Consider the following 11988-nt stretch of genomic DNA (forward strand, 5'->3'; position numbering starts at 1 on the left):
CCCGGGTTAAAACCGCGTATTATTCTATCAAAAGGCGAATTAAATAATGGCTTACCGAAAATTGCGATGAACTCCGGGAATCTCCATTTGGGGCAAATTGATAATGAAATTGAATTCTAATGAAAAAATAAGAAAATAAGATATAAAATACGAAAATAAGATATTCGGGATAGAGAATAAACTAAACAAACTATGGATAAATCCAAGCGACCTTTTCTTAAATCCAAGCGATCTTTTCGTAGGCGTTTGCCCCCGATTCAATCGGGGGATCGAATTGATTATAGAAACATGAGCTTAATTAGCCGATTTATTAGTGAACAAGGAAAAATATTATCTAGACGAGTGAATAGATTGACCTTGAAACAACAACGATTAATTACCGATAAAACAAGCTCGTATTTTATCTTTGTTACCCTTTAAAAGGAAAGGATTTCAAATAAGCGAGTCGACCGCTAGAACTAATGCTTTGAAAGCTAGAACTCAAAATAAAGATCAAAAGAAAGAAAAATTCCAAATAAAAAAAAAAAAAAAAAAAGAAAAAAAGAAATAGGCTTACTTCACTTGAATCATAATTCCAATCCGAACTCAAATGCGGATTGGTGTTTTGCTCGAAAAATCCGTGAATCTATATTTGATTATCGTGTCATAAGAAAAAAAGTGAATCATAAATCTTTTTGGATTGAACGTGTTTTACTATTTTATCATATTTGATCATCGTAATTTCTACTCTACCTTCCCGGAGTTCATTCTCCGGGAACTCCATTGAAAATATTCCCCCTCCGTCAGTTCAATTTGATCATCAATATCCGTAAATTTTCGATTAACCGACCGAACGTCAGTTCAATTTGGTTAAAGATTTTTCAAAATTTCTATATATATATATTATGAATTTATTATTATATGTATTATTTTGATTATATTTATTATATAGGTATTATTTTATGATTTTAGTTTTTAAAAGTTCAATTAATCAATTAATCGACCAATTAACCGAAAAAAACTTCAATTCAGTTACTTCAATAACACAAAGTTTGGTTCGGTTAACGCTTAAAATTTTAAAAGCTTTTAAAACGATTCAGTTCAGTTAACGATTAAAGTTTTAAAAACTTTGATTAAAACAATTCAGTTAATCGAACACCCTACTATTTATAGAGGATGGTAGTTTCCATGTTGTATAACTCCAAAATATATATATATATATATATATATATATATATATATATATATATATATATATATATTAAAAAAATAAATCGGGCATCTAACAATTTGTTCAACATTGCATAATTCAAAGTTCATCGTTAAAAATTATTATTATTATTATAGTTATTATTATTATTATTATTACTTATTAATATAAATGTAATGATACATTTATTATTATTATTATTATAGTTATTATTATTATTACAATTTATTTATTAATATAAATGTAATGATAAGATGGTAAGATTCAATTTTAAATGTAAGTATTGTATGGATAAATATAGCTTAAGTGTCAAACAAGCACTAGTTACGAGAAATGAACCGCCATGGCCTCATAAACTGGAATCTAAATTTTTTTAGAGCATAAAGACTACGTTTCATTCATAAACCATGAGCATAAAAAAAAATTCCCAGGCAGCTTCACGAAATATTTAACAGAGAATTCTGTAACTCTAGCCCACATTATAAACCACAGCCTTCATGCAGCCTCAAAATGTCTAAAACTGAAGCTACCGTAAAAAAATCTAAAGTAGAAATTTATAAGTGCAACTGCCGAAGAGTGTGAAGGAAGCTCATTGTTTTGTGATTACATCAACCTTGGCGATCAGAGCTCATCCTGCAAAATGGGAAGGGGGTCAGAATGACAGAAAGTTGTGAGGCTTAAGAATACTCTGACAATGATGTCTTAGCCAGAGTTCTTACATGTACATCTTTGGAATCTGATTTTGCATCGGCATCATCATCTTCATCATCATCTTCATCCTCAGCCTGAAAATACATGCTTCTTCAACAAAGACACAAATGGAGGAAGAAAAAAAAAAAAGGAAAATAATTCTGCAGCTATGACTTACATCAGAATCAACTTGATCATCCTTGGATTCCTGAAAAGAGAACAAAATTATGTCACAGAGATGTTAAGAGAGAAATTCTTATTTATATATAACATGTCTTTTCAGCAATTTCAGAATGGTCAGCAAACCACTAGTCATACAATTTAGATAATGAATGTCAGACAACCAAATGAAGCTCATAACATGATATCAGAACAAACAAGCATGATATATGGTTTACCTCATTGATACTCTTCTTTTCTGCCTCATCAAATGCAGCCTTCTCAGCCTGCAAAATCAGGCATAATACCAAACATTGAGAAACAGATTTTTCATTTTTGTTTTATTTTCCTTTGTAAATGTAACTTGGGATGAGAATTCATACATCCTTATTCTTGCTCCATGTCTCTTCAACCAGCTTCTTTGCATACTCAGGATCATCACATACCAAAACATTGTCAAACAAAGTTCCAGATTTCACCTGCAGAAAGCAGAATCTCAGTTAAAATACAATTTCTGGTACGCTATAATATTCAGAAGATAACACAACAGAGTGTGAATCAAAACAAGGAATAAGTAAAAAGAAAAAAAAAAAAAAAACAAACCTGCCACAATTCAATGCCCACATACTTCAAATTTGGGAAAACATAGAGATCTGGGTCATCTTTGAAGTCTGTTGTTATGAGGAGAAATATTAAAATGGATGACTATAACAGAATTGAGGTAAAAATCCACACAAAATATTAGAGAGAAGCATATATACCTGGGTTATTAATCATAGGTGCCTTCCACTTTCCCTTGTAGTTGGGGTTCTTAATTTGCTGATAAAAGGAAAAACTAGTTATAAAGAGTATAATCAAGATACAGTAAGTTACACTTACATATTACTTAGAAACCATACAGACCTTTGGCGTCCACGGGCCCTTGTACTCAGGGTTAGCAATGGTTGGGGCAGTCCACTCACCATCCTCCTCATCATCCCAGTCCTCAGGCTGCAAACAGAGACTGAATTCAGTAAGTACATAGTATTATTTTAGCATTAATTACCAAGGATGAAACTAAACATTTTAATCAAATTATCACCTTCTTAGCATCAGAATCTGGAATTTCCTTGGGGATGTCATCATACCCCTGCAGATATTCACAATTATGTAATCAGACTCATTACCAATTGTCTAAAATACAAGTAAAGACAAAGAAGAACGGAAGTTAGGAAGGCATACCTCTGGCTTCTTATCTTCAGGGTCATCTAAATATTCATTCTCATCCCAATCTGCAGGCTGTCAAAGGCATGTAGCTTGTTAAGTAAATAAGTAACATAATTGGAAGACAACAGACTGATTAGTCAAAAGTAGCTAATACAGAAGCAATTTACTTTCTTGGCTTCTGGATCCTTAATTTTCTTTGGTGGGAGCAGACTCCAATCCTTGTACAAGCTACCTGTCTGCTTCTCCACATTGTCAATGAGAATACTATATGTAGCATCGGGGCGGAGGATGAAGGTATAGACATGAGTCAGTTGGTCAGTCTCACATGGGACATCCTTCTTAATCAAGTGGTTTGTCTCATTATAAGTAATAATGGCATGGACCTTTTTTACTCTGTTGCCACAGATGTCTGGTCCAAACATAATACTGTATTCAAACAAAATTTTATTGCAAATCAGTAACAAAACAAGGAAACTGAAAAAAAATAATAATAATAAAAATAAAAAATTATTTAACCACAATGTACTATGGTTAACCTGTATGGGGTTTCACCCCCAAATTTCTTTTGATCTATATCACCACTGAGCAATTTCATGTATCCACCACCACAGTCAATCTTTTGCTCATGCTTAACTGAAAATTGGAAAACTAGGGTTTTGCCCTTGTTGTTGAACTCAGGAAACTGAGCTGAAATGGCATAAAACCTGGCGTCTTCACTTGTCTGAATACCTGCATAATAAATAAGCATAGCACATGCTTGGTCAATATAGTAATCATTTAATTACTCAAAATCTTAAAATTAATCTGGCTAGACTAAATGAGGAATTTGCACCTTTGTCATTTGGATCTCCATTCCATTTACCAGAGGTATAATTCCACTCTCCAGCCAAATTCTCATCTTTCTTCCAGTCAGACTTGACCCACCGATTTTCCCACCCATCTAAAGAACTCAACAAGAAATATGCATCAGCATAAAACACAAGCCACATCAACACAGTTAAAACCTTTATACATAGAATATCAAGACAACACCCCATGCATTTCACTATTGGAAAATCACAGCAGCAGAATTCAAGGAGATATCCTATAGTCAATGACATGCGAAAAGAGTAACAAAACTAAAATTCATTTATACAGTTTGACACGTTAAGATGAATAATCATCATTTAGATGTGTTCTCAAATCAAACAAAAATATGATTCAATTACCTTTTAAGATAGTGATTACTTCAAATGCATCAAACATTTCCATTAAGCAAAGACATTAATAATTACATTAATAACTACCATAAAATCTCGTTAACATGCAGCACATTGCGATCTATGATCTATAATTCTATACATTACAGATCTACACCAAAACTCGAAATCACAATGGAATCGACACAGATAATAGGAATTCAAACATCAATCATGATCGTCCGCAAGCTTCGAGAAAACAAATTCATAACAGTATCGGCATTGACACAAATCACATTTGAAAACGATCATACACATTAATGTATAGAAGACTATAAACACATTACCACCAAAACGCTCTTCGAAGATAACTTTGGCAGAGACGAGAGCAACGAGGAGACATAGCTGAATGGCTAGAGCGATAAATCTAGGGTTTAACATTCTCAGCGCAGCCATTGTTGTAGCGTTACTCTGATAGAGACACACTGAAACCGATGACTGATTGAAAAAGCCTACTCCGTATTTATACACGCAAAATGCCGAAATGTTTCTTCGGCTAGTTCGTTACGTTCAGTGATGATGAAATCTGATGTGTACTGCAACAATGATGTGTACAAATAGAGATCTGACACGTATGATTTAAGGGTCAATGCATTCACGTGGCGGATTTCCATTGGATTTAACACGGAGTCAGCAGACTGGAATCAGTTACCACCGTACGGTACGCTTGGTTGAAATTTTCTTTTTCTTTTTTTTTTTTTTTTTTGGAAAGACGCTTGGTTGAAAATTAAAGCTGGATATATATAATAATTGGAGTTCTTTTTTTTTTTTTTTGAAAGCAATAACATAATAATACATTTATTGTACTCCAAAAAAGACTTAGCACATTTATTATCCATGCGATTAATTTTTTTTTGAAAGGTTATCCATGCGATTATTAATTCAATCAATTTAATTTTAAAAATTTTTAAATTGATCAAAATAAACAAAAAATGTCATCACTTCAAAAAGTGAGGGTATTTTAATATTTTAAGTCAAATTTAATAGATTAAAAAGGAAAAGAATTTAATAAACATATAGTAATTAATTTTTTTTAGGTGTTCTGGGTTATTCTCCGTCCGTGCGCTCCGAGATGCTGTAGGCCCGAGAAGAAACGTTGATTGTGGGAATCGAGAGCTCATTTATCATCTGAGCTACCACCCTGGGTTATATATATATAGGGGCGGTTGACGTGGCATTAAAATGGTGCACATTAAATACACAAACCACGCACTTTAAGAATACAAACCACGTACTTTAAACATACAACAAAACACCTTATTAAGAGGTATATATTGGTTGCATGGTTTCACCTGCAACATTGGCTCATGTTCAGCAGCGAGAACCGAAGCTTGGGCGTTATTAAGAGGTATCCAACTGGCTCATTCTCTCCATTTTGAACGTGTAGCGTTCGAGAGCGAGTCCAAAACTATAATGGAAGGGATAGTTGAAGGCAAAAAGGTTGAAAACTTAATTGACAACCTCATTTCAGCATGCAAAAAAAGAGCTCAATCACCTTGTCGAATGGAAAGTGGTGCACATTGCCCGTGAGCAGAATGCGACTGTGCTGATATGCTACCAGCTATGGCAACAAGAGAGCCAAGAGGTACTCAAACCCATAGTCGTCTGCCCGAGGAAATAATCGAAATGCTTAGAAATAATGTAATTGGCATCCAGACTTGGAGTCAGATGGTTAGCTAATCTTTATATACTGGGATATCGCCTTCCCTTAAAAAAAAAAATTATTATTTACAAATATATAATATGCTAATTAAATATAGATAATTTGAATGTCTTAAATTAAAATATAAAACATAAGGTAAATTTGGTCGATGGTATAACACTCGATTACTTGTCGATGAAACCCAAGTGGGTGGGCATTATCCGGTTTATGGATTAATTATAAATTTTAGATGCTTGATAAAGGCTTTCAGATGGTGAATGTTATCATTATCTCCTCCCTCCGCCTTTCTTTTTAATAACTTCCTTCTCCCAATTTTACTCTTTCCTATTTTGCGGCATTGACCCTATCAATGTGTTTGGACCACGAAACAATTTTTGAGGAATGAAATTTTAATTCATTCAATAGAATAAAAATGACAAGAAATATAGTTTTATTGTTTGATTTGGAATTACCAATGAGGGCCATGAGTATAAAAACTTACATATCTCTACACAACAACAATACAATAAAATGAGAGCTAAGTAATTAACACGGATGTATGATGGCATTTTTGTTTCTAATTGCTACGGGACTCAAAATGCCAAAGGAGTAAGGGGTGAGGAATTCATTTTCCTTAAATTTAGAAAATTCAAACTCATCTGAAATATGCACTCAAAAAAAAAAAAACTCCATGAATACATTTTTTCATGAACCAAACAACATTAAAGAAAAGAAAAAATTTCCTCACATCTTAAAACTGAACACCCAAAAGAATTCCAATTTCAAGGAATTCATTTTCCTACAAATCAAACACCCAAACCAAAAGTCGTGTTGTATACTAATTTACTACGTCTCAAAATTATATTGGAACGCTAATGTTCTTTCAAGATCATCATTCTTGTATGTTAGGGGTGTGGAGTTATTGACAGAACTTTTATCTCTATAAGATAAGAGGTTGTTAGTTTTCAGGTTTGAGAAGCAGATTTGTTTCCCATTTTGGTGTCCTCTTCTTTTTGAGAAACAAAATACAATGAATGGTGTCCCATTTTAACTTGTTTAATCACTATTAGCTGTTTAACTTGGTTAAACAACCAACATGAACATTAGCTTTTTATAACAGCTTATTGTTCGAAAACACTAAAATTAAAAAAAACTACTCAAAACAACTTTTTCAATTAGCTTTTTAAGAAAGTCATTTTGTATCATTGTATGTAATCAGCTATCAAGTAACACTTAATTTACCAAACAACTTTCTACAATCAACTAATGCTATCAACTAGTCAAACCAACTAACAGCTATTTACCAAACACTCTCGTAATCAGACCTCTTGGTGCACCCATGTACGCTTTCATCACAAGATACCAGATAAATATATGGGCTATGAATGATAAACAATCTTTTCATGGTCCACCGCGTTTCATTGCAACTTACCTGCTTCATTTAAAAACAATACAAATGTTAGTGGCAACCTTGATTGCCAAGGGCCTACCAAAGACTCCCATAACTTTTGGGGAGCAATTCAAAACAATAAACTCCATTCGAAAACTTGAAAGTCATTTTCCGAATTATAAACTGGAAAATATTTATTCTGATCAACAGAAAAAAATGTCTACTTTGACAGAGAATGTCTTGCTAAATTTTAAATCGGTAAGACATTTTTTCAAATTTTTTATTTTCCTTTCTCTCTCTTCTTTCTCATCTCTCTTCAAGAGAGTTTTTGAATTATTATTACCACCACACCATCACCACTTATTACTCCGTATTATTATTATGTAGTATGTAGTATTATTTATAAAAAATAAGTACTATGTTCATTACCAAACAGGAAAATGCAATTTTTTAACTTTCAGCCAAACAAAAATAGATAGTTTTCTAACCTTTAGCCAAACACTAGAAAATTACAATATTTTCCGAAAAAATGAGTCATTTTCTAAAAATTATTTTTCGAAAAACATTTTTCAGGATTCTAAACGGACCTAAATGGAACTAGCACAAGGATTACCAACATACAGAAGTTAATAGAATTTTAAAGATCATGTCTTACCATTCTGTAGATGGACCTTCCGATGATGCACTGCTTTCTGATTGACAGCAAAAACCAGTAACTATCGTTGTAGTACCAATGCTTGGTTTGCCCATAATGGCAGAGGTGCCTGAAGCGAAATAGATTGGCCAGAAACAGGATGTGTGAACGATAATGTTTCCGCATGGAGTTCATGGCCATCATATGTTTTACCCTCCCACTCATACACCCCCTCATATTTTACGTCTCCTCTAATAGGAATTCCAAGGTACTGGCAGTGCAGGCGAATTTGATGGGTTCTTCCACTCTGAGGGCATGCCCTAATCAAAATCTCGTCTTTCTTCATATCAAAGTCAACCAGAGATTTCTCTTCAACGATTAGTAAATCTCCCCCCTCTTTCCCAGATTCAGATATTGCCTCCAAGCATCCAAATCCGTTAATAGATAGCGCTTGGAAAGAAGTCTTCATGTCTTTAACAACTGATCCACCTGGCAGTGTCCGACCCACATCTGATGTAGCATAAACACGCCAGGCTCCATGTTTTGACCGGCCATGTCCTGATCTCACAATGATTTGTCCCCATTTTGGTGCCGGTCCAACACACAAAGCAAGATATGTTTTCCTAACCTTATGCTCGGTAAAAGCTTTAACGAGCTTAGCAGCTACTTTGTGTGATTTGGTGATTACCATTACACCACTTGTGTCGCGATCAAGTCTATTAGCTAGATGCAGTTCTGGAACTTTGGTCCCTAAAAATAAAAGCAGAAGAGTGAGTACATCAGGGAAATCTTACAGGATTCTGTATGAGAAGCATCTAAAGGTTCAAATCATCAGCCAAGGACCTTGTGGTCTAGTGGCACCAAGTTGCTCTCCCATATGGGAGGTTGTCGGGTCGAGCCTCAGTAGAGGCGGTATTGACTCTTTGTGCTTTAGTAGGTAGAGAAAGTAGTTATGAACAGATACTGCATTGTAACAAAATCAGTAGTACTCAAAAAAAAAAAAAAAAAGTTCAAATCATCAATTTACATGTCCTCTTAGATAAAAAGCTCACCACCAATCACCACATAGCTACTCAATACCAGCAATAGTGACACATCACTGCCCATTATATGAAAAGAATTAAGCTATCCATTACACCTTGACGCATTTGATACAAGCAAGTACTTCTTGCCAGCTACACACAAACCTTGGTCTAAGGTCCTTACCACACAAAAGAAAAAGTGCTGGGTCTTTTCACCATAGGACAAATAGGAGGATCTCAGATTCAAGCACTCATATATCAGGTGCTACCTATTTTCAGCACCTACACAAAGAATGAATGACCTTCCTACCGATTCTGATAGCATAACAATAAGCTATTGATGCATTATGGTTCTTCTTTCCTCTCATTCACAAATGAATTCAATCTAACAAGAACTATACCACAAATAATGAAAAGAAATCCAATCTAACAAGACCTATACCATTAATTCACAAATAATAAGATAACAGGCTGTATCATGAAAGCATGAATATCCCAAAGTGTAATAAAACAAGACTAGAAGGCAAGTCCACAATATATGAGAAAGATTCCTCCTAGCACTAAATCATGTTTTCTAAATAACAATTTTGAACTCCTTCCTCCAAAAAATTGGGTCACATTTCAATGAATTGGAACTCCACAAGAATTTAAGCCAAACAAGAGTTATAGGGCAAATTACACCATAGACCAGGATCCACCTTGCATTGTGGACCACGGTCCAAAATAACATTCAGATTATATTATGTGACTGTAATTAGCCTATTATGTGCCTTCAATGTAATTACAAGCACAAGACACAATTTTTGGAGCATGGCAAGATGAACCCTGGTCCATGGAATAACAATTGGAGTTATAGCAACTAAAACTAAACAACTCTAATATCACCCATTACTAACCTCTCATTCCCTTGATTTCCAAAGAATGGAATAATTCCATCCGAAAATGAAATGGGGAAAAAAGTCGCATTCTTGTACAATCAACTGGTTTTCCATATTACCCAGTAAAGATTCAATAAACCTTAACATAAATATAAAAGAAAAATGACGAGAATAACTGAGCAACTCACCGTGCTCGTCGCTATTCGAGTCGGCGAGAAGATTAGGGACAGCAGACAATACACTCTCGCAATAGACTCCTTGAGGCTTGTTGACGGCGATGAGCCAGTCATCTTGGAAGATGACATCGCTCTGAGAGAGAGAAAACAACGCCGATCTCGACGACGCCGTCAAGGCCCTGTTCAGCTCTATGTCCTTGGACACTAACGGAAGCGGCGGAGACAGCGGCACTGGGTAGTTATCGAGACTGTTAAGGTCGTTGGTAGGTTGAGGTTGAAAGTGAGTTTGGGTTGCCATTGAGGTGTAGCGAAAATGGCGATGGGAATTGGGTTTCCAGACCCAGCGTCCGAAAGGAGAAGGGCGGAATGGGAAAGATGGAAGACGGATGAGAAGGGGCACTGGGGTCATTTTACGATTCTTTGCGAACGGTGATCGAAAAGTAGTTTAAGAGAATAAAACCGGACAAAAAAATATTAAAAAGATAAAATTTTACTTTTTAAAAAAAAAAATAATAATAATAATTTCCTTTTATTAAACTATCTTGAAATATTTTTTTCACTTTTGATACTTCGGGTATTTGATAAATAATTGTTAGTTGATAGCTGTTAGCTGATTGGTTAGTGAGTTTGACTAATTGATAGCATTAGCTAATTGTAGAAAATTGTTTGGTAAATTAGTTGTCAGCGCATAACTGATTACATAGAGAAAATTTCAATTTTGGTCATATGACTATAGGGGCTTTGTTAATTTTAGCACATGACTTTCAAAAGTGTTAAAATTTAGTACCTTGACTATCTAATTTTTATCAATTTTGGGGTAACTCCGGTCAAATTATCGGTCAAATTTCGCCGAAAAATTTTAACAGTTAAAATAATGAGGGTATTTTAGTAATTTCACATCTCTTCAATCAGTTTCCCCGACTAAGTTTCTTCCCAGCGACAACCACGTACTCCACCGCCGCCGCCCAAAATCCCATCTTTGAGCACAGTTTCCAGATCCAAAACCTGCGCCTGATTCATACGAATTTTCTGCCCAAAACTCAGCCCCCAACAACCTTAAATACAGAAAAAAAAAAAATCAATCTTGCTCAAAACACAGTATACACGAAGCGTGTGGATAATGAAGAGAGCTTACACCCTCTTTCGTTCATTGTTTCGCTTTCTCGCCCATTGACAAATGCTAGTACCACAATCAAGATTCGACGTCAAGGGGACATATTTTCCTCCTTTATCGAGCTTTACCATAACTCTTTTTCCCTGGTCAAAAGTCCAACAGTGTTCATTTTCGCCATCATTATCATGATAATAAAAAGGAAGGGGCCGAAGATGACACAGATTGCCAATAAAAAAGATGCATGAGTCAAACCGGAAGGTGTGCTGCTGCAACGGATTCGCCGGAGAAGAAGGAAGAGATGTGAAATGACTAAAATACCCTCATTATTTTAATTCTTAAAATTTTCTGGCAAAATTTGGCCGGCAATTTGACCGGAGTGACCAAAATTGATAAAAATTGCATAGTCAAGGTACTAAATTGACACTTTTGAAAGTCAGGTATTGAAATTAACAAAGCCCTTATAGTCATATGACCAAAATTAAAATTTTCTCTGATTACATATAAAATTCATTTCTCAAAAAGTTTATCTTAAAAAAGCTACGTTTTTTAATTTTAGCATTGTGGAACAATAACAAATTAATTAATCAAACACTCATATTGATTGTTTTATCAAATCAAACAACTAATAGTTGTCAAATAAATTAAAATTG

At 34.5% G+C, this 11988-nt stretch overlaps 2 protein-coding genes across 3 annotated transcripts; both read right to left on the minus strand.

Annotated features, from left to right (window-relative positions):
- Window positions 1–1557: 1557 nt before the first annotated feature.
- On the minus strand, window positions 1558–4968 carry LOC109180899 (calreticulin-like). Its single transcript, XM_019330611.1, has 14 exons — window positions 4770–4968; window positions 4077–4184; window positions 3781–3973; window positions 3412–3670; window positions 3260–3316; window positions 3120–3167; window positions 2942–3028; window positions 2800–2857; window positions 2642–2709; window positions 2422–2517; window positions 2278–2325; window positions 2058–2087; window positions 1909–1974; window positions 1558–1822 (listed from the first exon to the last, which is right to left on the minus strand). Exons 1-14 carry the CDS (start codon window positions 4876–4878, stop codon window positions 1811–1813), a joined length of 1239 nt encoding a protein of 412 aa, XP_019186156.1. The 5' UTR covers window positions 4879–4968; the 3' UTR covers window positions 1558–1810.
- A 2404-nt stretch (window positions 4969–7372) lies between these two features.
- On the minus strand, window positions 7373–10648 carry LOC109180919 (RNA pseudouridine synthase 1). Of its 2 annotated transcripts, none has more exons than XM_019330638.1 (3): window positions 10237–10648; window positions 8170–8898; window positions 7373–7556 (listed from the first exon to the last, which is right to left on the minus strand). In XM_019330638.1, exons 1-2 carry the CDS (start codon window positions 10631–10633, stop codon window positions 8231–8233), a joined length of 1065 nt encoding a protein of 354 aa, XP_019186183.1. In that variant the 5' UTR covers window positions 10634–10648; the 3' UTR covers window positions 7373–7556; window positions 8170–8230. The 2 variants fall into 2 exon arrangements, with proteins under 2 accessions (XP_019186183.1, XP_019186184.1); XM_019330639.1 differs by having other exon boundaries at window positions 7373–7559.
- Window positions 10649–11988: the final 1340 nt, after the last annotated feature.

This window comes from Ipomoea nil, unplaced genomic scaffold (assembly GCF_001879475.1).
Source record: "Ipomoea nil cultivar Tokyo-kokei standard unplaced genomic scaffold, Asagao_1.1 scaffold1043, whole genome shotgun sequence".
NCBI classification, from domain to species: domain Eukaryota; kingdom Viridiplantae; phylum Streptophyta; class Magnoliopsida; order Solanales; family Convolvulaceae; genus Ipomoea; species Ipomoea nil.